The sequence below is a fragment of the Lissotriton vulgaris genome, chromosome 11 (assembly GCF_964263255.1).
Source record: "Lissotriton vulgaris chromosome 11, aLisVul1.2, whole genome shotgun sequence".
In the NCBI taxonomy this organism is placed as follows: Eukaryota; Metazoa; Chordata; class Amphibia; order Caudata; family Salamandridae; genus Lissotriton; species Lissotriton vulgaris.
In genome coordinates this window covers 1049021994-1049047738 of record NC_141699.1, presented here as the reverse complement: position 1 = coordinate 1049047738, position 25745 = coordinate 1049021994, and the positions used below count along the sequence as shown (strand labels likewise).

The 25745-nt window shown below is 45.0% G+C and overlaps 1 protein-coding gene across 1 annotated transcript in view; it reads left to right on the top strand.

Annotated features, from left to right (window-relative positions):
- Nucleotides 1-25745, top strand: part of NCEH1 (neutral cholesterol ester hydrolase 1) — an 89451-nt gene that overhangs the window by 35598 nt on the left and 28108 nt on the right. Inside the window, exon 2 of the mRNA XM_086944388.1 lies at nt 19495-19720. Coding sequence (XP_086800514.1) covers nt 19495-19720 — 226 coding nt within the window. The remainder of the gene's footprint in view (nt 1-19494; nt 19721-25745) is intronic.

The following is a 25745-nucleotide window of genomic DNA, read 5'->3' as shown; positions in this document are numbered from 1 at the left end:
TGCGGATATCTTTCCCCCCAGGCTCGCAAACAGGTTGCAGTCGCCCTGGTGGGCTCAAGGTTAGATTACTGCAACTCCCTGTATATGGAAGCCAATAAAAGCCTTATACACCGACTGCAGATTGTGCAGAATTCTGCAGCGCGCTTTGTCCTGGCCCTCCCCAAATCCTCTTCCGCTACTGTGGCCAGGAAAGACCTTCATTGGCTTCCTGTCCAGCACAGAATTTCCTTTAAAATTCTGTGTCTGGCCTACAGAGCATTGACAGAAGGCCCCTCAAGTGCCATGGGCTCTCTTCTTTTGCGCTATGTTCCTACAAGTGACCTTCGCTCTGCGGAACTCTGTCAACTTGTTGTGCCCCGTTTTAAACTTGCTAGATGGGGAGCCAGAGCCTTCTCCGTGGTTGCCCCTCAGCTTTGGAATTCCATCCCTATTGAAATAAAAACTTCCCTCAATAGAGTCATTTAAAAAGGCTCTTAAAACTTTCTTCTTCAAGAGGGCTTACCTATGAGATAATGCTGCAGAGAGGGGTCTTAACCTCCACATTTGATTTAGGCGCCTTGACGCCCATTGGGCTAAGTTTGCGCAATATAAAAACTGCTTCATTCATTCATTCATTTCTCCATCAAATGAATAATCCGAAACAGTGAAAACGGCATCTTCACAATTTGAATGCAGATATCTGTCGACTAAGTTCTTGTGGAGACATAATGCTCTCAACTCAAAAAAAGCCAGGTTTTAAATTCTGCCTTCATTAACTATATATTAACTAAATCAGCCCTTGTCCTTTCCAAGCTCCCCTGTGAAGTCCAACTGTTTTCAGAAACCACAAGCCTGAAACAGTCACGTCAAGGCATTTTGTCACACAACTGAAGTCTGCGGCATGAGGATTTTTTTTAGCCCTTGCTGACTGTGCATAATGCAGTTAGTCATTGTTTTATCAGCTGGTTTCAGGTTTGTCCGAAAGTGACTTTAGCTCTGTATGCAAATGCATCGGCAATAACTCGAGCACATCCAGCGATTGCAAGATTATGCAGCTAATGTAAATTATGCTCCTCATTTGCACCGATGAAGCAACATAATTGAGTATCGAAACACATTATGACACTTAATGGCATGAGTTGCTACCATATAATGCAAAGAATATTTTAGATTCTTTTGTTGCGATAATATTTGTATATAAACCAAGAATGTTGTATATACGGAAGTGCCTCATACAGTATTTTTTGGACTTCCATTTTGGTAAATTGAGGGACAGTAACATAACCACACTGGAAAGCTCTAACTCAGTACCCCCACCCCTCAATTTTTTCCATATATATGCCAAGAGTTGTTATTTGATTCTTATTGCTGGTAATGTAGATCTGCTTGAAAAGAGCTTTACTTTATTATCAAAATGCATATATAAAGTAAGTATCCTTTGTATTCTAACATACAGCACACCAATGCTGTGTGCCACACCCTAGGGACACTAAGCCACCATACAGCCCCTTCTGCTTAAGGATAATAAACAGGACTGCTGCACATAAACAACCCATAATGGTGGTGTGTTATTTCTATGTCTGCTGCAGAATGCAGCACACATAGAAGTTGCAAATCATCATTATTTAATGATTGCTTATGTGCAGGAAGGGACACCTTCCTGCACATAAACAATAATTCATGGTGTTTTGCTCTTTCTATGTGTGCTGCAGAATGTGGTAGACAGAAAAAGCAAAGAGATTTACCTGTCCTTGTAAATCTCGGGCAGCATCAAAAAGCAATGGGTGTTGCAGTGGAACACCCACAGCAACCCCCATTGCACGCCCCTTTCACGCAGATACCTGCGTGAAAGAGAACAATATTTACAAAGCGGCGTTAAGCCACTTTTTGTGGCTTAACGCCGCTTTGTAAATATTGTTCTCTTTCACGCAGGTATCTGCGTGAAAAGGGCGTGCAATGGGGGTTGCTGTGGGTGTTCCACTGCAACACCCATTGCTTTTTGATGCTGCCCGAGATTTACAAGGACAGGTAAATCTCTTTGCTTTTTCTGTCTACCACATTCTGCAGCACACATAGAAAGAGCAAAACACCATGAATTATTGTTTATGTGCAGGAAGGTGTCCCTTCCTGCACATAAGCAATCATTAAATAATGATGATTTGCAACTTCTATGCTTTCTGTATATGGTTCAGGGCATTGCGCCACCGGACCATCAAAAAGTGACGTTCTGGTGGCGCAATCCTCTTGTAAATACGCCCCTGTGTTCTAAATGAAGACTTAAGTCCTATCGACCCCTGTTTCTCCTATTTTCATTAATTCTTCAAACTACGCAATAGGTTTGATGCCGTACATTCTCATTTATCTTCTCCATCACTCGTACTCTATATCATTATACACATCAGAAACCCCACAAATATTTAAATACAGTGATCTGCGTTGCACATGAGACAATCCTCAATTTCCAAATGTATTTCCCAATTACTATTGCCCTCTGTATAATACTCTTGTAAGTCTGTCTTCCATTTCTATTTATCACATATATTTCAAACTTACGCTTATGACTCACTGTTACTACCAGTTCCACCAGATATTCAGAAAAATCAGGAGCAATAGCAAGAATCTTGAAGTTGGAATGGGATGCATAAAAAAAATCTCAAATCTGGTAGTCCTTTGTATACTTGTTCTCTAAAATAATGGTCCTTACTAGAGTGACTATAAGAAAAAAGTCTAATCTGTACGAGCCAAAATTAGGAGTTCACTGCTGTAAATTTGTGAAAGATGTAACCGGACAGAAAAGTGCACCTAAATTTAGTGGCCCGGTGGTAGATACCTTTTAATGTTGACCAATGATCAAACCCTTATTTTAGTCATATGTCTTACTGGAATTTAGTCTTCCAAAATAAAAACTTTATCAACTTGTTCATGATTTAGCCCTCCAAAAGGAATACTTGCAGTCTGTAGAAGTTCTTGGATCTCTCTATATGCTACACAAGCAGCAGATGAATAAAATGACTTCTACATAGAGAAAATACTCAATATACGTGGGCCCCATCTTTTCAGTATTTCCCAAGTCTTTTGATTTCAGTTTAAGGGCATAATCTATTTAGTTATTTTATTTTTATTTATAAAGTTTTATATAGCGGGAACTTGATCTCGAAGGATATCAGAGCGCTTTACAATGTGAGTCAATTAAATAATGACGAAGGAACAAAATGACGAATCAAAGGAGAGGGGTAAAGATGTCTGCATGAATCTCTGGGGTTGTATACTACAAAGTAAACCAGGATTAAGGAAAGGCCTTAGAGGTTACCCTTCTGCTACAAAACATTTTGCATATGTGCTTCTGTGAGTTGCAATATATCACAAAAGTGTAAAAGCAGAACTAGGTTAAGTCATTACATTAAAAAGGCATAATCTGTTCATCTAATGTACACATTTGCATAGTCTCTAGCCAAAGAAGTCCAGTGTAATGTGGTTAGCATCCATACATGTGTAGCTTAGTGGGAATTAACAAACATTTGTTGATGCATTTTCCAACATAAATTGAATCTGAAAAACAAACAGTTATTCTGGTTTTGAGGGACAGGAAATGGAGACAGAAAGAGATTCTTATGGGAAACTATTATAAGTGGTACAATGATCATTTTATTCATGGAGAAAAGAGGGGGGTGGAAATGCTGCTGGAGTGTGTCAGTCATTTCCAGGAAAGGGAGCATTTTTCAAATTCTTGAACTGAGAGTGGCATGACAGATGTTTCAAATCCAGAAAAGTCCCTTAAAATATAAATCTAAAGACTGGAAGTCGTTTGTACAGTTGCAATGTGTTTGATACATCATTTCTATTGGTGCACGTATTCCTAAACTGGCTGTAGCAGAGTTTTGCCTTGAAATTCTCTCCAAGTGTCTCCCTTGGTGTTGTATGCCCTGATTGGTATTTTTCAAATACAAAGGGGTGCTGTGCCTTCTGTTTCATTATTTTGGATGAAATACAGTGTTTATGTGGGGGCGGAATGAGCTGATGGGGACGGGCCGCTTTTGGCCATGATAGTGCAGTTGAACATCAGTGTATTTAGCCTGCATCAAACTCAAGTCGGGCAAAACCAAAGTACTGATCTTGGGGAAGAACCCCTCTGCATGGGACCACAGCTGGTGACTAGCAGAACCTGGACCCACACCCGCTCCAACAGACCTTGCACGCAACCTAAGCATCATCATGGACAGCCAACTGACCATGAAATGACAAGTCAATGCAGTTGCTTCCACACCCGCTACATGCTCCACTGAATCATGTGATGGATCCCAACCAACACAAGAAAGACCATTCTAGCTACCGTTCTACCTGCCCTCGTTACCAGACTCCTCGACTATGGCAACGCTGTTAATGGCAGATGTTCCACCCAGCTCCTATAAAGACTCCAGACCATACAGAATACTGGAGCTAGAGTCATGCTGAGCCTCCCCAAATGGACCAGCATCACCCCTCACATCCCAAACCTCCACTGGCTCCCAATTCAGAAGAGGTGCCAGTTCAAGATCCACACACACGCATACAAAGATCTGCACAACCAAAACCATCTTACATCAACCATCGACTAAGCTTCCACCTGCCCATAAGACACCTGCTGTCAGCCTCGCTGAACCTCCCACACAACCCCCCATCCACTGCAGCCTCAGCAGGGCCGCTCCATCTCCTACATCGTGGCCATGACCTCGAACAGCCTGCCCCTCCACCTCCGAACAGCACCCTCCCTGGTCGACTTCAGAAAGAAGCTCGAGACCTGGCTTTTCAATGGAGACATAGCACCCTCAGCGTCCAGATACCCTTAGGGGTGGCTGTGCTGTGCTATACAAATACCATTTGATTGATTGACTAGAAATGGATGGTTTCCACATGTTTTGGGTACTTTTTTCATGACATAGGCTTCCAAAAGTTAGACTGGAGCCCTGGTATCTGCCCACGTTTCCAGATGTTTTTTTCTTTTGAGTGAGCTAGCTCACTGTTCTAGAAGTTAGAATGATTTGCTCTTTTGTGGCAGTAGCCAGGATTGCATTTTTCTACTTGCCCCTGCCTTTAGGGAAATGGCATCTTGCAGTGAATAACTCTCGTACCTTAAAGGCTGGGTGCCAGAATTAGAAAGAATATGTAGGCGTCACTGAAAAATCCTAACAAAAAGCTACAGCTGATTGTGTTTACATTTTTGTGGGCCTGGCCTGGGGCGGCCGCCAGCTGGAAAAAGTGGTGAGGCAGCATGGGGAACAGTAATAAATAAATAAAATGAAAACCGACCTGCCGCCTCGGTGCACTTCTGCGCCTGATCACAGGCTCCCAGACTCCTCTGTGCCAATCAAGAAGCTGCTCTCATGCTGGTAATACTATCATCCAGCATGAGAGAAGCGCTGTGATTGGGCGGAGTGGGCTGGTTTACGCTCCCATATGGACTGGGAGCCTGTGCCTGCTGTTCTCAAATGCTATAGCCTCAAGATATCTAAGTGTGCATGATGGTTTGGCCGTCGTAGGACAGCCGGCCAAACTGTTATGTGCACTTGCAGTGCCCACCACACCTCTTGGGGAGGTAGGCTTTCGGAGAATGGCCCCACCCTCAAGACTCCGCTCCGTCATTAAAAATAGAATGGAAATAAAAATGCTTTATTACCATTTTATTTTTACATATTTTCATCTGCTGGCTGAGGGAGTGGTGTGACGCTCCTCCCATTAACGGAGGAGCCGCCGCTGTGCCTGGCCTCATTCTCTTCTGAAAATGTGATGGAGGTCACTTACTGACCAGTTGCAGACCCAAATCAAAGTCTGATCTGGTTTTAGGGTAAAAAATTATGAAGCCTGGTGCTTGGTAGTGAGATGGTGCAGAAAGAGCTGCTAGCCAGACACAACACCGGGCACAAGTTCTCAATCAATCATAACATTTGTAAAGCGCACTACATACTCGTGAGGGTCTCGGGACGCTAGGGGGGAACGCTGCTACTGTTTGAAGAGCCAGGTCTTGAGGAGTCTTCTGAAGGTTAGGAGGTCTTCGGTCTGCCATAGGCAGATGGGTAGGGTGTTCCACGTCTTAGCGGCGAGGTGGGAGAATGATCTGCCGCCGGTGGTAACTCTTCAGATGCGGGGGATGGTGGCGAGGGCGCTGTCTGCGGAGGTGGCTGGTGGGCTGTAGAGGCTGAGTTGGCTGTTGAGGTACGCAGGTCCGGTGTCTTGGAGTGCCTTCTGTGCGTGGGTGAGGAGCTTGAAGGTTATCCTCTTGTTGATGGGGAGCCAGTGCAGGTCTCTCAGGTGGGGTGTGATGTGGCAGCGGCGGGGGATGTCCAGGATCAGGCGTGCTGAGGCGTTCTGGATGCGTTGGAGCCGTTTCAGGAGTTTGGCCGGGGCTCCTTCGTAGAGTGCGTTGCCGTAGTCCCGTCGATGAGGTGACCGTCCTTCTAGTTTCGGTGGGGATCCACTTGACGATCCTGCGAAGCATGCGGAGGCTGTTAAAGCAGGAGGATGAGGCGTTGACCTGCTTTTTCATGGAGAGTGTGGAGTCGAGGTTGACCCCTAGGTTTCGTGCGTGGTCGGTGGGTGTAGCGGGTGCCCCTAGTGCCGTCGCCCACCAGGAGTCGTACCAGGCCGAGGGGGTGGAACCGAGGATGAGGACCTCCGTCTTGTCGGAGTTCAGCTTCAGTCGGCTGTTCCTCATCCAGTCGGTGACGGCCTTCATTCCTTTGTGGAGGTTGGTTTTGGCAGTGTGGGGGGTCCTTGGTGAGCGCGAGGATCAGCTGGGTGTCGGCGTAGGAGATGATGTGTAGGTTGTGCCGTCGGGTGATGTGGGCGAGTGGTGCCATGTAGATGTTGAACAACTTTGGGCTGAAAGATCCGCAGATGATCTCGGTGGCTTCGGAGCCGAAGGGGGGGAGGCGGACGGATGTATGACGTTACAATGCAGGCTATTACAACGCCTGCCTTTACAACACGGTTTTTACATCGCATACCTTTACAACGCATAGCGCTTAGAGGTGCTGGATAGTGAAAAGTTTAATTTTCTATTCCAACTCCAGTCCCCGTGGACACTAGCGAAGGTGTTGGATAGAAAATTAAACGTATTCCCTATCCTAGAGCGCCGCCCAGCGCAATGCGTTGTAATGGTTTGCGTTGTAATGACTGCGTTGTAACGGTAGTGCATTGTAAAAGTTTCGTTGTAAAGGGTGTTTACCGAGGCGGACGCTCTGGATTCTCCCGGAGAGGAAGGAGGTGGTCAGTCCAGGGCCTTCTCTTGGTTAGGGGAAGCTAGCCTGAATCAAGATTCCTACCCAGTGAGATGCTGTCAAAATCTTATCCAACTAGTGAAGATCGAAGGCACATACTCTCTAAAGGAGGCAGAAGACTGCTTTTTTGGCATTCAGGGAACTCTGTCGTGTTTGAGAATAAGTACCCTGTATGCCATACTGTACATCAGGCCCTTGATCTGTAAATATCTAAAGAACAAAACTGTGTGAAAATAATAACTTTCTTTCCAGACTTGAAACATTTTTAAAACTATCTGCAGGCAGTTGTAAACTAAATTACTGTTGACTCCTAATAAACCAAAATGCAATCAATGTGTGCCTCAATCTGCATTAAAGTGAATACACGCAACATGCCAACTGGGGCCTTCAAAGAGCAGGATGGAGTCAACCCAGCTTTGTTTAACCTGAACTGAAATATCTACTACAAAGCAACAAAATAACGAGTTTTCCCGGAAACTGATTATAGTTGTTTTTAAATATTCGCTTACTTTTCTCAGCTACTCTGGCATTGGGCCAACATTAGAACCAACAATTCTGTCCACGCTGCTGAAAAGAGGGTGGGTTGACCTGTTCCTGAATTACTTAGCTGTATACCTTTATGTGAAGAATCTGCACTCTTCATAAAATCGTCTAGGCTTGTGGCACCTAAACCTGGTGCAGCCGCGGCCCATACAGGTAAGAGCGGTGCCGCCGGGAGGGTGGGGATTTCAACATACGATGTGGGAAAATGTATTTATTTATTTAATTTTCCCTCGTCATCGTCCTTCAATCCCCCCTCCACCCAGCCCCACCGCTCTTACCTGCATGGGTCGCGGCTGACCTGGTGACATCCTTCTTCAAATGCACTGCTGTTGATTCTTCACGTAGTTTAACCTATGATGAACTATGGACTGTCCATGAACATTTAGACCGTGTACCCCCAGCCTATTGAGGTTGCTGCACCCATCCATTGTCCCACCTCTGATACCATGTATTGTTACTGAAACCGGTCCCAGGATGCTTGTTTCTGGTTCAGGGAAGACCTGGCTTGCAGTTCGGGCTGGACTGTTCCCATGAGGCACCAGGTCAAGACTGATTTGCATATAGCTGGGTCTGAACTGAGGTGGCAAAGTGAGCTAAAGAATTCAACTCAGATCTATGACTGGGGATGAGTGTCTGAAAAGATTCAGCGCTCTGTCCATCATCTCCTTGTGTTTGCTTTGCTCGCCTTAAGTTGGCAGGGTATGCCCAGACGTGGGTCCCTTGCTCACTTTGCCACTGTATTCAAGCTAGCCTGGCTGATGAGGGGTGTTACCCCGAAACCGATCCCAGGATGCTTGTTTCTGGTTCTGTGAAGACCTGGCTTGGCAGTTCGGGCTGGACTGTTCCCATGAGGTTCCCATGAGGTTCAAGACTGATCTGATTTGCATATAGCTGAGTCTGAACTGAGGTGGCGAAGTGAGCTAAAGAACAATGATGGATTTAATTCAGATCTGTGACTGGGGGCGAGTGTTTGAAAAGTTTCAGTGCTCCGTCCATCATTTCCTTGTGTTAGCTATGTATTGTTCCTAGGCATGTAAAGGGCACAGGAGTGTTCTCGCCTAGCTGATTGGCCAAACATTTATGTTCTGGACACTTTGGGAGGTTGGTTCAAGGTGCCCGCACCATTTTGGGGCAGTCCCAGAGGATGTGGAAAAAGGTCCCTGTTTGATGACATTGTCTGAGACACAAAGGGACCTCTCTCCTGCCCATCTTGACCAAGATCCCCGCATCTAAGTAGATGCGATGGAGGATCTTCCGTTGGACCAAACGTAGTCTCATGGGGATGGCCACTTCTCTGGGAGAGGCAAGCCCGTCCCGCCAGTCCTCGTCTGCGAGGTCTCCTAGGTCCATCTCCCAATACTGCCGCAGGCATATTAAGGGGTATGGGCGACTATTCAATAGCTTTTTGTACGTGAGCGATGTGGCTTTTTTATTCATTGGATCTAGCACCAATCTGTCTTCTAGCGGAGAGGCGTCGGGTAGACGGCCATGTTTAGGGAGCACTGCTTTGATTGCGTGGCTGATTTGTATATATTGAAATGTTTCGGCCTGTACAAGGTGATATTTCTGTTGGAGATCCGCAAAGGTGGCTAATTTCCCCTCTATCCTCATATCTCCAACCGTAGATACCTATGAGTTCCCATTTATTAGTGGTTTGCCTTGTGTAAGTGTGTTGTGGCAGACCATTTGTTTATTCACTTTGTGCCATTAATTTTGTTTATTGTTCTAAACTGTATTGCAACATTTACTCTTTTGGATTTCTTTAGATCCTATTTGCACATTCCGAGAAAATATCCCTTCTACAGCCCCACAGTGTGTTCTCAGCTGTGTTGAAAGGATATGTGTGAAAGGTCTCCTCTCACAGAAAGCCCAGGTTTATTATTAATAGGGCAGAGGGTTTTGAAGCCAGCTATTTCAGTAGTTAAACTCTGTCCCACTTTCTGCCCTTTTATTTCCTCTGTTCACTCCCAGATGTACCCAGGAGTCACTTTCACTGGTGACTTTTGCAGATTTAGCATTTCTTTGGTATTAAACATTATTAAATAACTCGATCTAACCTAAACAAGAATTAGTGGAGAAGTGTGGCTCACTGGTTAGAGGAGGCAGACCTGAAAGCAGAGGTCAGCCCGGGACCAGGGTTCAATTCCCGGCTCGGCGGGGTCTTGAGTTCTAAAATGTCCATGGACTCGACAATTCTCGCTCCGGTGCCTACTCGATTCACGGGTTCACACTCTGCGACTCTGGGCAATAGCTTGCTTAATCTCCACAACGGCCCCTCGTGGCGGGATGCCTGGCTTTCACCTTGCAGATACCCTGCCGGGGTTATCTCATAGGGGAATACCAGGACGGGTTCCCTAAGCAAGCGCTTAGAAACCGCTCGGTGATTTGCGCTATATAAATTCCTGTACATTTACATCCATTCTATCTTTAAAAAGAAATACATATATCCAAATGTATTTTTCCGTTCAGGTATTATTTGCTACTCCATATGTTTCCTCTATTCTTTGTTGAATATATCAATGTGTACAGTCTGAAAATCTTAAAAAAAGATGTTAAGTATGAATATATTTGTTTTATGCTCATACCAAATCTCATTGTTATTCTGTTGATGATTGTACTTTCCTCCTCTTTCGTTTGTGTTTCTGTAGCTTCTCTCGAACCCACTAATCTTTAACTTTGCATTTGATGAGGTTTCCGTATTTTAGGCCTGTTTTGGAGACCGCTTCAGTTGTTTGCACTGCCTCATGTTTTCGAAAGACTCATAATGGAAATAAATAAACATACAGGGGCTTTTGGTCAGACTTCTTCATCCATTGGTCTGTTCGAGTGTTATTCACATTTTACTTACGCCCACCAAAGTATACAGAATGGCGTATTTGGAAAGTCCACTACACCCATTGGCTATCCTGAGCTGGGAGTGGGGTCATTTTGTATGCTCACGTGTACTCAGCTACCGGGTAAGGGGTTTTGCCTTTAACAAATATTTGGCCCTTCTGCAAACACTTCCCTCCGAGTGCCATTTTTGCTGTTCCCTTTCAAACCCACAGAGGTTATTAGTAGGGGTGGGGTGGGCTGAACTTGTGGACTTTTACTCTGCGGAATTCAACAGAGTTGCATAAAAACTCAGAGATGCTGCGGAGCTTCGCGAGTGGACAGAGTCTGCACGTCGCTCTGATTTTTAGCGCCAGAAGCTTGTCTTGCAGCGTGAAGGACGCCACGTGACAAGCCACAGGGCGAAGCTTCTTTGCTGCGGGTCGAGTAGATTTTCCAGCGGCAGCTCTCTTACCGCGAGTGGCCGCTTTCTTACCGCGAGTGGCCGATTTCTTACCGCGAGTGGCAGCTTTCTTACTGTGAATGGTTGCGACCGCCCGCTTTGGGAAAATCTTTCTGGGTGCCATCTAAAGGACGCCAATTTACGCCACGCATGAAAAAAACCTCCGCCAAGTGGTGGTTGGTGGAGTTTTGCCTGAAGTCTGCGTTACAAGCGTAATGTGGAGTGTTTATAACTCTGCAAACTCCGCCAGCAGAGAGGAATGAATCGCGCATCCCTAGTAATTAGCCTTGTCGCATAAAACTATGACATAGGAGGACAATAAAACTTTATCTTAGTCTCTGGTGTAGTATTTTAAAGCACTCAGAGATGCAGATAGAGCTTTTAAGGCCCTTTAGACTGATAAGCTGATAACGTAGCTTAGTGGATTAAATTGCCTGCTGCAGATAACTATGTGAGTGGAGCCAAAATACCAATGTTTCAAATCACTTCCGGTTCAGGTTCCGCCTTGCACTGTGAGAAAGATGAATGTTGCATGTTGCGTTGGTTAATCGGATGTTTACAGCGCTTGGATCCCCCGGAGCAGTTTAGGCGCTTTATGCAAATGTTGTTACTGCAGGGAAAGGATATTGGGACATCCCCATGCAAATTTAACCAAAATAAAAACAATATATTAGGTAAACCCTTTAACGTACGTGCGCTTTAAATTCTAGGTACACCATTTGTTAATGTGTTATTGTTTAATGCACAAATTTGAGTTTTATAATAAAATCCCAATTACATATTTCCACACCACACTTTGTACATTATCCCATGTTTGAGACACTGTTTCTGCGCTGCAGCAAATGCCTAAAAGTATTAAATTATCAGATATGTTGACGAAAAACAACTCCTAAAATGTCCAAGGCTGGTAGTTGTGTTTGGATTTATTTTTACTTGTGTTCTTCACGTTTGTAGGCACTTGGCCGCGATACAACAATAGGCTGATCCCAGCGCTCCGCCTATCAGATTAGCACAAGGTCACACGCTTTGAAGAGGGCACCAGCCTCCCCCTCCACGACACCCTTTCCCCTCCTCGCCACCCTTTCCCCTCCTCGCCACCCTTTCCCCTCCTCACGTGCAGTGATAGGGCTTTACTTAGCTGCCTGTAGCCTCCTGACTGAACTTTCACCTACTTCCTAGTGACTCACAAGTCTGAAGCCTTCTTCAGTGAAGTATTACCCCTCCCCCCACAAACCTCCCCCCCCACCCCCACCCCCACCCTCCCTCTCTCTCCTGTGCACAGGAAGGGAAGAACATTTTCAGACACTTTTATCTGGTTTTGTGTTCGACTTTCTTGGATAATTTAATTTATACACGGTCTCAAATACCTGGATTTTACTGCAGAGCAATACCCTACTGAAGTTGTTCTGCTGTGTTGAAAGTGTTGTAATTCGGTTGCCACATATTTACCAAGTTCATCTTCTTGAGAGCACTATTACCTAAACGTGCAGTCTTGTGTAACTTCCTACACTTGAATGAGGTGAAACCAGCAGTAACCGTGATTGTTTCTTTGTTTACGTTTGTGCAATATTCTGAAGATGATGTGATCAATCGATTTGCAGGATATATATATATATGTTTTTTATGAGACTTGTGGGGTAACAATTTATTTTTTATTTATTTAATTTATGATTTTATATAGCGCGAACCGTACCCCAAGGTGTCAGAACGCTGCACATAAGAACCAGTTGCAAAACATAAGGGTTACATGCGTTACATAAAAGATACAAACAGAAAAAATTGCAAATGTACAAGATGTAAAGTCACACAAGGAAGAGATACAAACAGAAAGAAAAATTGCAAATGTACAAATAGTAAAGTCACTCAAGGAAGAGATACAAATGGATATACTCTAAGAGTCACATAGGAATGGTAGAGAGTACAAAGGTCTACTGCATATACTAGTGATTAGAGTTATCTCTATATACATATATATATTGTGACTCTTTCTGCTAAATAAATCTGTAAAGCACCTCGAGGTCCGTGTCCGGTGTCTACTTGCTGGCTGAGGAAGCAGCGCGAGCTTGTGTGAAAACGGAGTTCAGGATATATATATATATATATATATATATATATATATATATATATATATATATATATATATATATATATATATATATATATATATAGATGTTCCCAGGTCAAGACCCCCAAAAAAACAGAAGAGCAGAGTTCCATTAAGTGGGGTCGGAGGGGGGACGCAGTCACAGCACCAAGGGAGGGTGGGAGGGATACAAGGGTATGGAGAAAAGGCAAATCAGAAAAGGGAAGAAACATTTGAGGATCGTCAATGGGGAAACAAGGGAAAAGGGTAAAGGACAAGAGAATGGACAAGATGGCTAGTTTTGACTAGTGTGGCAAGATTTGACTAGTTTGTATCTGCCGTGCATATGCATTTGTGCTGTACACACCACCACGTGTAGGTGGGGTTTGTTGGGATTCTTGCATTGTTGAGAAGCTTGAAGTCAAAGAAGTACCTAGAAAATGTAAATACCCCCCACTTTGAACCCAAGCTGGTATGGTACAGAGTAAGCTAAGAAAGTCCTCAAAATCCACCCCACAGAAGAGCTTGCTTGTCTCTTCAATCCAAGTATCAATCCATTCAACCTTTCATCCTTCCATCCACCCGTTGATAGCCACCGTTTCACTTTTTTCTGTCATCCATTCAATCTTTCATCCACCAGTCAGTTGTCTCCATTCTGTCTGTCCATCCATCCTTCCAATCCATATCCAAGCCTATCTCTCCATCTTCAAACCTATCCATCCATTTTCCCTCAGTCATCCATTCTTTCACCTATCTATCCCCTTTTATCCATTCATTCATCCTTTCTTTCCCTCATCCATTCATTTAACTTTCACTCATCCATCCTTTCCCTCGCCCGTCCATCCATCCTTTCACTAATTATTCATCCCTCCTTTCACTCAACCGTCCATCAATTCACCCTTTCACTCATCCATTCCTTATCCCCTCCATCCAGCCATCATCTACCATCCCTTTCACTCATCCTTGTATTCTTACACTCATCCATCCTTACATCCATACTTTCACTCATCCATCCTTTCACTCGTCCGTCCATTTACCCTTTCACTCACTCATCCATCCTTTCACTCACTTGTCTGATTGTGTCTCAATCAATCAATCAATCAAAACATTTGTATAGCGCACTACTCACCCGGAGGGTCTCAAGGCGCTTGGGGGAGGGGGGTCCGCTACTGCTCGAACAGCCAGGTCTTGAGTTGCTTCCTGAAGGAGAGGTGGTCTTGGGTCAGGCGGAGGTGGATGGGGAGGGAGTTCCACGTCTTGGCAGCGAGGTAGGAGAAGGATCTTCCTCCCGTTGTGGCTCGTCGGATGCGGGGGACGGCGGCGAGGGCGTGGCTGGTCGATCGTAGCTGGCGGGTGGGAGTGTAGAAGGTCAGGCTTATCTAAGAAGAAAACGATGGTCTATTCTCTTGGTCCTGTGTTCTTAGAAGCACGGTGTAAGGATGAAAATCGACAGAGGTTTATATAAGATGTCACAACCAGCATTTTTCCTTTGTTTCCATAGGAGTTCCTGTACTTTTCAATTCGTGGCTCTGTTTGAACATCCTCTAATAAAAGGCCCAGATTGCCAACTCTAGTGCAACCTCAGGGACACCTTGTGCGGCAGTAACCCCGCCCCCATCCGCTTACATCTGTTTCTTGCTGTCAGCAGTGCAGAGTTTGGGGTTTAACTTATTCGACTCAAACTAAGAAAACTACTAGAATTCCTATGACCGCTGAAAATTGGTACCTGTAGGAAAATGGAGTATTAGTTGAAGGGGGTGAAAATACACTTAAGATTATAATCATAGTCCTCATCAGGGCGAACCACTTAAGTAACTAAATAAACTTGTCTTTAACACTCTGGTACCTTTACACAAAACAGTCTGGCATAATTTAGAGGCAACATGTAAAATATGTTTGCTGCATTTAAACAGTAATAAAGAGAAAACAGAATTCAATATCCGTAACCAAGTTAGAAAAATAGAGAATATTTTATGAAATAAAATGACACCATAATGACAAAAAATCCAATCAGTAGAACCAGAGATATGAATTTTTAAAAATTTGGATTAAAAATTGCCCTGGTTGCAAGCTGGATTCGTTACAGTGCTCAGCAGTGGTCGTCTGCTGTATAGAGTGGTCCTGGTGCGGACGTCGATGAACATGTGATAGTGCTTAGCGGCCAGAGTCCATGCCCAGGACTGCCTCAACACCGATCAGATGCTGCATGTCGTCTATCAACAGAAAGCCCTTTGCATTTGAACTTAGAAACTTTTCTGGAAGTCAGCAAGTTGACACTGACTGGGGATTTGATTGTTACGGCTTCGGCGGCCCCAATCTCCATCAGTTCTCCAGGCAGAAATTTTGCAAAACATTTCTAAGCCCCACTCCTTAGTTTGGGGCAGGAGGAGCCCCCTCTAACACCAGCCAAGGGTCCAGGACCTAGGGGGCACCACTTGGGAGTTACGACTGACTCCAGCAGAGGCCAGCAGCAGGGGCGTCGCTTGGTCAGTTAGATTGAAGCGAGAGTCAGCTTCAGGATTTGCAACAATCCTATATTAATTTCATGTTAACATTATACGATAAGCAGGGCGCATGAGAGGGGTTAAAGGGACAATGGAAAGGAAGAGGAATGCAGATTGGTAGGGTACTGAAGGAAAACAATATTTTGTAAACTAACCAACATTTTTTTAGACTTTCAAAAGAGAGTGAGTGTGCGTTTTTATCTGTGTGCATGTCAAGATGTCTGGTGAAATCCGACTGACACATCACCATACCCATTGAAAGCTCATGTACCCAATTATTTAGCAGAAAATACATTTATTAGGACGGTGTACCACCCTAACATCTCCCTGAAGCTAGGCCCCTGGCCAACAGGAGGTTTCAGGCAGGTCCAGTTGCAACTGATCAGCTGGGCAGGGTGAGAGGCCTCTGGAAGCGTGTTGTGTCCCTGTAGATCACACAGGAGGTCCACCAATCGACCTTTGTAGTCGATTCCGTGGGGCCCTGTCTTCAAGGTAAGCAGGCCAAGTCTTCCTTCAGATTCTTCAGGCAGCAAGTCCTCATATTCTTCATAGGCCTAAGAGTGTTCTGAGAATAAAGGTCTTTGGAAGGCAGTTTTATGCCAAGCGCCAACCCGTGGGTGAAGGACCAGCATTTATCCACATCCTAAACCAGTTCTCCTTAGTTCCTCCCCTCTCCCTGGGTTTGGAGCAAGCTTTCCTAGAGAGACAAAATGGAGGCAGGCCTAGGTGTGAGCTTCATCTGCCAGTGACACAATAGGCATCCTTTCAATCTCAGGGAGGGTCTGGGAACAGCCCCCAGGCCATCTTGTCACAGTTGAAGCACTCTCTTGCATCCAAATCTTTGTCCACTATATGGGAGCAATTTTCTAGCTTCTCTCAAATTGTCTTTAGCACCAATGTGCTTCTTCAGATTGATTTTTCAATTTTTCTCAACTTTAGTAGAGCCCCAAGTGTGCAAAAGCGCGAGTTTGTGGTCCGAAATTACAAATCGTGATTCACAAGTTGAGAACTGTAACACCTTCGAATGCCATAGCCAACAATATTATGGCAGTTAAGGCAGGGATTTCCAGCTGTGGTTAAGAGGGACCATTGGGAATCTGTTGGACACATACAACGTTGTAAGTTTGTGGATATTCTTAAACCTTTCTCAGGATTTTCCCACCAAATTTGCAAACACAATTTTAGTCCCACCAAAGACTGGAATAAGTATGCAGCATGGATGTTAAAAAATTAAAATAAAAAATACAGGTGTAGACGCAAACTAACAGGGACCTGTGAGGACACCAAAGTATTTGAGGGAGCAAAGTTTTGTGGAGCTCACATCAATCAATCAATCAAGGGAATTGTAAGCGCGCTACTCACCTGTGAGGGTCTCAAGGCGCTGAGGGGTGAGGTCCGCAGACCTGTCTAGCCAAAGAGCCAGGTCAGCATGATTTTACAATTGATTTGAGACTTCTGTTTTTTGGTCTTCAGTTGTTGTAATGCTATTTTATGTTAACCTGTAAATATTTGTTAGTTTCGTTATCCTGATGTACAGTTAGTCTGTGTTATGAACACTTCTAGATTTATTCATATGTTTTGATATTCGTACCCTGTATCTTTACACTTAAACTATTTTCCTGGGGAGGAGCCACAACACCAACCAAGATGGCCGCATAGTCTCCCGGCTCCGCTGACCTCCGTCCTACGCTCTAATATCCTGCCACCTATCCTGATTTCCTGCCCCGGATCCGTGTGTGTGACCCGATTTGCACTCCAATGAGGTGCTCCCGGAGTTTCTCCGACATCGTGGAGCGAAGTAACATCGAGGATTGATTTGAGGCCTAACCCAGCCGAGAAGCCGGGGTCTCGAGTGCTGGCCTTGCCGGGTCCGAGTTGAACAACAACGGACTGCTGGAAGCGGTTGGGTCCGGTCCTTGGAACATCCGAAATTTCGGAATTGCTTTACTACCATCTGCTGCCTGGTGCTCTATAGGAGGTGAGGTGACGAGGACGCACGGTGCTGGGTTGCGGGGGTCCCAGTCCGGGGATCCGGCATTCATACCGCCGGTGCCCCTTGGGTTGGAATCTCGCTACGCGCTACTGCACGCTAACAGTCTGTCCCTCATGGCTAATACCTGCTCCGCCTAATCTTGCCCCGGAGAAGGCGCCTCTCCGTGGGGACCACCATGCCCGAAGGAAAATGGGGGCTGACGGAGCAGGCTCAAAGTGGCCCGTCATTGCGGATGGTGCTAGAGGCCCTTGTGACACTTCAGGAGACGGTTAAAGCTCAGACCTGCAGCCTGTTGTTGGCGGCGGCGGATGGAATCAAAGGATTGAGACCGGATCCTGACTTGACGCCCGAGACCCGGCGGCCAGCTCGCTTTTCGATTGACGCCCCGGTGGCGTACTTAGCCCCGGCGCTGGAAGCTGTATTTGCCCCCATCGCAGTGGAGCTACCCGAAAATACTGTGCTTTGTGATTTAAATAATCCGTTGGGATCCCCGGTTTTGCAACTGTCGGAACACTTGAATGCTGCCCACACTTCGGTTCCTTTTAATTGGGACTTTGAACTGTTTGACTGTGTCGACCCCCCCCTCCCCAGTCGGTCTATCAAGATGGCGGATGGGATGAAGACTGGCTTCGGAGACGGGGAGGGGCATCGTTGGTACCAGCCGACTACCTTGGGACCTGCAGTCCTTTTTTCATCTGTGGACCCCTGTTCTACCATTTTTTGTGTACTATTCGACATTTTGAGCGCGGGGCTTTCTTCCCCTTACAAACTTAGCAAATTTCATCGACGGGGCCAAGGCTGAGACTGTTTTCTGGGTGGTTCACTGTGGTATTATGGTTAACGGGATTGTTTTATTGAATTAACGGAGTCCGGGGCGGGGTTGGTTAGGTCGGGGCGGGAGACTGGGAGTGCGTTGTATAAAGCCCTCCTCCATTTCCCCTCTTCGGGTGGGGTTTACTTTCTTCTCCTTTTTTGCTCTGTTTCTTCTATATTTCGGGTTTCGGTTTTTGGGCGACAGGCACGCTGCTAGGGGGGTAGGCCGTAGTCATCTGCAGGGAGGGGGGGTGGGGGATGGGAGTTTTGTTTTTCTTTGTTTCTATGGCCTTTTTCTCTTCTTATCTTTCCTAGGCCTTTTCTTCTCTCCTTTTTCGGGTCAGTGTAGTGGGTTCCTTGTTAGGTCCATCTCTGTTTTCACATCTGTGCCTCAACTCTCGCGATGTTTTAGGGCCAGGGGGCGGGCATAATTGCTGGCGCGGATCGTATTAGTATGTTTGTTTATCCTGGGTGTCGTTTGCTTAAACGCCACTGCCCTACATGAAAATGGATTACTTATGGACACATTGCTATTTCGCCCGCCCCCACTTCGTAGCTTGAGAAATTGTATGGCACCTGATCCTTTTATCTTATATTATAAAATGAATCCTTTTGTATCCTGTTTCCAATTTGGTAGGTCTTCCAACCAGTAAGTACTGTGGAAGTAACGATTATGCCCCCGGGAGGCTGGGTCTGAAGTTTTCACCGTAGTACTGTGTTGCAATTGCTTAGCGGCCAGCCCTGGGGGTTGTAGGCCTGTGTTTGTATCTGGTTGAGAATGTTCAATAAAGGTTTTCACAAAAAAAAAACTATTTTCCAATATTTAATAAGTTATGAACTTTTATGTAAATTCATAGGTTACTATTTTCAGATACATTGAAAATACCTAATTTTAATGTGATATCTATTCCATTAAAAAGCTTTTCCAAGCCTTAATAGTTAAGTGATTCGCCCTGTTCATGCTGAGCGATCTATAATGTTAACACCCAGATCTATTTTGTTTCTTCTTTACTCAATTTAATTTTTTTGCAATTTTTTTCTTTTTTCAATAGAGCAACTTCGCCCATTACTTGGGATTAGGCCATCACCTCCGAGTACTGTATTTTATTTCCACCTATTTTGACAAGCAGGACGCAGCCTCATCGGACACAGTTACTGTAATGGACACAGTTTTTGATGGTGTGCAAGTTCGAATCTTTGACCCTGTGAAGCATGATGGGGCCCTGAAGCCAAGCATTGTCTTCATCCATGGAGGCGGCTGGGCCCTGGGAGGAGCAAGTATGTTTATCTTTATATGTTTTACATATTGTACTATATTTTGTAATCGGGTTTAGTTTGCTGTCTCCCATTGATTTCGTCTTTGATTTATTGAATTTCTCTGGAATTTCAAACTTGATTTTGGAATTATTGGTACTGAATTTAGTAATTAGTCTTTCTCCATTTCATCAATTGTTCAAGAATAAAAGTGGGACACATGATTACATGTGAGATGCAATTTCTTGTTTTCTTTGACCTCCAAATTGTCATTATGATTATTTTCTTAAATTTCTTTCCACATTACAGACAAAACCACACAGAAAAAAATATATAACCAGTGGAAAAAAACAATACCAACCAATTTCATCAAATTAAATAAACACATTAACAGAGTTCTATAGAAACCGAAAAATTGAAAGTCTTGCCTCCAGTAGAAATCAATCCTCTTTGATTTACAGAATTGCAGAAGTGCTCAGAGTTCACAAATTTGGGTGGTTTAGAACTTTTAAGAGATGCCCAAAATAAAACATATCAAGCATGGATATGGAAATGTTCATTGAATTACCTGTTGCCACTATAGAAACAATTAAAATTCATGTACCAAAATTGACGTAGAATAATGTACCCACTGCAAGGAGATAACTACCTAGGACAACTCCAAAAATAAATTCCTGAGTGAATGATACTGTCTTGTCTTTAAAGAGAGGCTCCAGCTATGTCCATTGCTTCCACTAATGGGTACATTCTTGAGTGGTTACATTGGCGTCCTGCAAAGGGATAGGCCTGCAGGAAATCAGAGAAAGATGGAGAGTATTTTTTGCCCTATTAATGGAAATTTAAGGCACCCCACATTCCACATTAAATAAAATGTAGTCAACATTTCAATGACCATGTGTTATCCTTACAGAGTGTATTGTGTTCGTTCACTATGTTCACTATATGAGCAACTAAAGCACAAAGCTACAAGATTGTGGGGTTCGCAATGCTGCTGGATGACAAGTTTCCCCGGAATTCTCTAACAGTTGTCTGCCTTAGCATATGAAGTAACAACTTAACATGGCTTGGGTGTACCAGTATTGTGTCTGTGTTTAAGTTTGGTACCAGATAAACAGTTCCCCAGTATGTAGGCTTCCAGATCCATAGTCGGTGCAACAAGGTTGTTCCTAAGTTGCTCAGTGCCAAAGATCAGTACAGCAGAAGGCCAAAATGGGGCGGTGAATGAAGTACACAACCTGGAGGCCAAAGCTGAAGATATCACCCAGCACGATACCTGAAGAGTAAATGGAAGGAGTATAGTAAGGTACACGGAGGGTGGAAAGGCACTCAGACGGTATGTGTACAAGTTAAGCCGATCAGCAGTCCTACCTCAGCATCAGTGCCAATCACCGACCCTCACAGACTCTTAGCATACACAGGGTGACACCTTGTAGCGGAGAGGTAAGCTGCAGTACGCTTAGCTATCTCTTGAACTGTTTGACCCAGTTGCATCCCCTTATGCATGATCACACAGGTCTGCTTTGGTACCTCTGCTTAGGAGTAAATGCCGTCTGAGGCTACTGAGGCCAATCATGCTGCTTCTCCCATGACCCTCAATATGGCACGGCAGCGTGAGCAGGATTTCTGTGACTCTTCTGTTGCCTTTTCATTGACACAGGTTACACACAGGCTTCTCTATTGCAGTTGGCCCCTACCACTGCCCCTCTTTAGCCTGAGGGATGGGAAACCTCCATTCATCCTCTGATTACTTAAGCTTTCCTCTGTGGCAGGGGTTAGTGAAAGGGCTCAACAGGTACAAAGTATTTTCCCCTCATATATTTGATAGCATAGTCAGCAGTTTATATAATCCATGGGATCAGATCAAGTTTTTTAGACATCATGGCACACCAGTGGGAATTTACATTGTCGAAGATGGGCACCAGCCACAGCCTCTACTTCTCTTGACACATTTATTTTGTGTTTCTAAAGTTACTCTGTCAGTTGTGGACAGGAGAGACATCTTTTCTACACTTGGCTTTTAGATTTCATATTCACTTTTCAATTACAAAGACATAAATATATTTCACATGTTGGAAGTTTTTTAACATTTCGCTGCGGCGGCAATTCCGCCGCAGCGCTAGGGGGCGGGGAGGCCTCGCGGCGCTCCCATGCTGGTGACGGAACCGCTCAGTCACAAACCTCGGGTGGGCTGTGCTTGTGACGGAGTGGTTCCGTCACAGCCCCGCCCGCTCAATAGAATGCTCATCGCAGGCGCGAAATCGCTGCCGCGCAGGCGTTCCGAGCGGGCCGTGACAGAACCGCTCCGTCACCAGCACAGCCCACCCGAGTCTCGTGACGGAGCGGTTCCGTCACCAGCGTGGTAGGGGATAAAATAACACGTTTGTCTGATAATCTTGCAGTTTTGAGGTCTCTCCTTCAACAGATCATCCACTGCATGTTCTCACGCTTGTGAGATATATTGTATACAATAAGGCGCTTGAAGTCCGTTCATTGCTTAACATTTGTTAGTTCGCTGTCGCTCTTGTTTACTGCCAGCGTGTGCTGGCTTTACTTCCTCTTCTTTTGGCTGGAGCATGGACCACAAGTGCTGATTGCTTCATCTTGGTTGCTGTCCTTCCCCCGATGACGCTGTGGTTGAGGCGCTGCTTTTATTTCTTTTCTTCTTTCCGGTCAACATTGCTGAACCTCTTGCCTTTTGTAGCTGTGTTTTGCCGTGCCACACATGCTTCAAATAATCCCCATTCTCTTTTGACATGGATGTTTATTATAACAGATGTTATCAGCTTTAATTTTGACAAAAGATGTTACCTGCTTCCAAATATATTTTCAGAAAGACATGGGCATGAGTGCAATTGCTTTCTTTAAGCGCTAGCTTTTTTTGCCAATTGTCATATTTTTTCCTTTTTCACACTTGGGGAGATTAACTGATTTGCTCAGAATCACAGGGGTGTTGTGCTGAGACCTTACACGCATTAACAAACCCAATGAAACTATTGGCTGTGGCATTGTCTTTGGTTCATGTGTACAGCATGGGCATTACCCACTTTGGCAATGATTTGTAGCCATGCTCAATAGCAGTGTGCCTGCTGTGCAGCATGGATAAAAATAATAATAATCAAAAAAGGACTATAATGCATCCAGCGCTAATGCATTTTATTTAAAAAAAAAAGGCCCATTACCCCTGGCAGCTTCATAGCGCTTAAAAAAAAAATAGTAGTAGCCACATTGCAAAGCTTCTGAACTGCTCTACAGCATGGCTTCAAAACATTGCAGAAAGCCAGTAGCTCTTGTAGGCGAGACCGATTGGCTTTCCCATTGCTTGTTCTTGGAAATGGCATTTCTGGTGGGTTGTTTACGAATTTCGAGAAACAGTACACAGTGTGATTTTAACCTCACTTGGTCTGTGTTTATTTTTTTTAACGACACGCACTGGCCTTTTCCTGAAGTTGAGAAACTAAAATATGATTTCACCACCCCAACAAGTCCCCAGGAAGAAAATAAATCATCTGTTTTGTTTCTGTTGCCAGAAGTATGTCAAAGGTTAAAAATATGTAAGCAGCTGACTTTGTCCTTTCGAAATTCTGCATTACTGTTTTTTTTATCAGTTCTCCACAGTTTCATATCACCCCCACGGTAAATTGCAAATACTTCGAAAGAACAAGTTACATTGTTGCAACTCTGATGCCCTTGTCAGATGCTTCTTTCACGGATGATTCTGTGCCTGAAATTCATGGGTAGCACATTTGAAAATATTTGGGTGGTGCTGTGTACACAATGGTTTCCCAAAACAACAGATACTACACTCTATGGGGTCCCCCGAGATATTGGATGGTTAAAGTCCACAGCAGTAGTACATAAAAATAATGCCTGTTCACAACCACACCACCTTACAGCAGTAATTACAACTGTCTGCTTCTTAGCACTCACAGAAGTGCATAACATTGTAAAGACAAGCATTTGCAATGCAATAGGTCTCGCATTTATGAGAGTTTGAGCTATTGGCATTGTAAATGACAATGCCTTTTATTTATGTGTTGTTTTTAAAACAGATCAACAAAAAGCATTGTCATTCACAATGCCAGTAGCTTAAACTCTCGCAAATGCAAGACCTATTGCATTACAAATGCGTTCTCTGCCCGTGCTATATTGATTTTGTTTTTTTAAAAGCATTAGGAGAGAGCAGCAGGCAGGACTAAGCAGTTTGAGAAAATAGTGCTTTGAGGCTGTAATTGAAGCCTACCGAGTAGCAACACACTTATCAGGGGATGTCATCATGGGAGGTTACAGAATGGGACACGGTGGTACTAAGGAGTGACTACTAAGCGTATTGACCAATGAACAGCCACAGTTTGCAATGGACAGTGACACAAGCCAATGAAAAATATGTGCGGAGAGTGGGCGGAGCTTCAAGTCCATACTTGAATACAGCATGCCTCGCAGCGCATGCGCTGCCCAGGCTCGACCAAAAAAACACAACATTAGAACTCTGGTGCTTAAAAGCACTCTGTTGACCAATGGTTTCACTGGAGCGGAAGTTGAGAGAACAAGCACCAGATAGTTGGGTTATGACATTCCATCAGCGTCCAGAGACCAGCCAGTATCTTGCAAGGGGAAGTAACGTTTTGTTGGCTTGCTTCCCTATGGTTTCACCGGAGTCTTTAGCCCCTCCCCTGAAGGACTCTCAGCCACCCCTTTCGAATAACTCTGATGACAGCATTGCAAACCTGAATGCTTGAGTCGCGGAGGCCCTCGACAAAATCACTCCACAGAGACCAGTCAGCTCTTCCAGAGCTATCCACTCCGCTCCTTGGTTCTCCGAGGACATCAGTTCTAATAAAAAAAGTGACTGCAAAAAACTGGAGTGTGAGTGGAGAAAGTCATATGCACTTGAGGCCAAAATTGTTTACAGAGTATCTCCGAAAGAATATCCTAAACTGCTCAACAACAAAAGAGATTTCCTGGCTGCCCACATTGCGGGTGCTAGTAACTCCTCCAGGGAAGTATTTAGGATTGTGAAATCCTTTACTAACCCCATGGCGCTGATACACCCAGCTATTCCTTCTCTGGAACTGTGCAACAGCCTTTCGAACTTTTTGCAGACTTAAATCTCACAGATCTATGCCTCCTTCCCTGCGTCTCCCTGCCTTAGTGTGGAGGACGATTCTCGCAGCCTTGCCCAGAACCAGCCGATGCTCACCGAATTTTCCATGGTACCCGTCGAGGCATCACTTGCGGAACTTCGGAAATGCAAATCCGGGTCACCAGGAGATCCCTGGCCAGCTCGTCGGAATAGCTTATTAGTGGCGCAACCCGACCCTCAACTCCATCTGGGATTCCTCACTTAGGTTATGGATTTTTCCCTCTGCCTGGAAACATGATTTCCTACTTCCTATCCTGAAGAAGCTCAATGCCGACCCCGAAGTTGCCAGTAATTTTAGGCCCAACTCTCTTCTCCTAGCCCCTGCAAAAATCATGGAGAAACTGGATCATCAGCATTGGCTGCCTTTGTTGAAACAAATGAGCTGCTGCATGACTCGCAGTTCGGCTTCCGCACTGGCTACAGCACGGAATCAGCACTATTTGAAGTTGCTGATTCCATCCGCTGGGCGGTTGAAAGGGGCTCTGTGGCCATGCTGGTTGTTGGACTTGGCCCTTCTGGCAGGTTCACCCCTGAACTTTTTGCCTAGTGATTTCTGGTCTTTGCGCACTTTGACACTGTGGCGCAGTGTAAAGTGCGTCCTCTCCCTGAGTGTGTGTGTGAGATTGGCCTGCTCTCCCATAGGAATGCATGGGGAATGTCTGTGTCCCTGGTAGTTCCGGATGCGTGAGGCGTGCATGGTCAAGTCTGGTATGTGCGAACTCGGGAGAGTGAATGCTTCGCAACGATGTATGTGACATGGTTGTGTCTTGTGCGGAAGTGCTACTTCTAGACATGACTGTGTATGTGCTGTGAAGGTGCTGGCGTGTGATTGGCTGGAGCTGGCTGGGATGCCAGGCTCCAGGAAGTCTGTGTGGGTCTGCCCCGGTGGTGAATGGAGAGATTAGCATG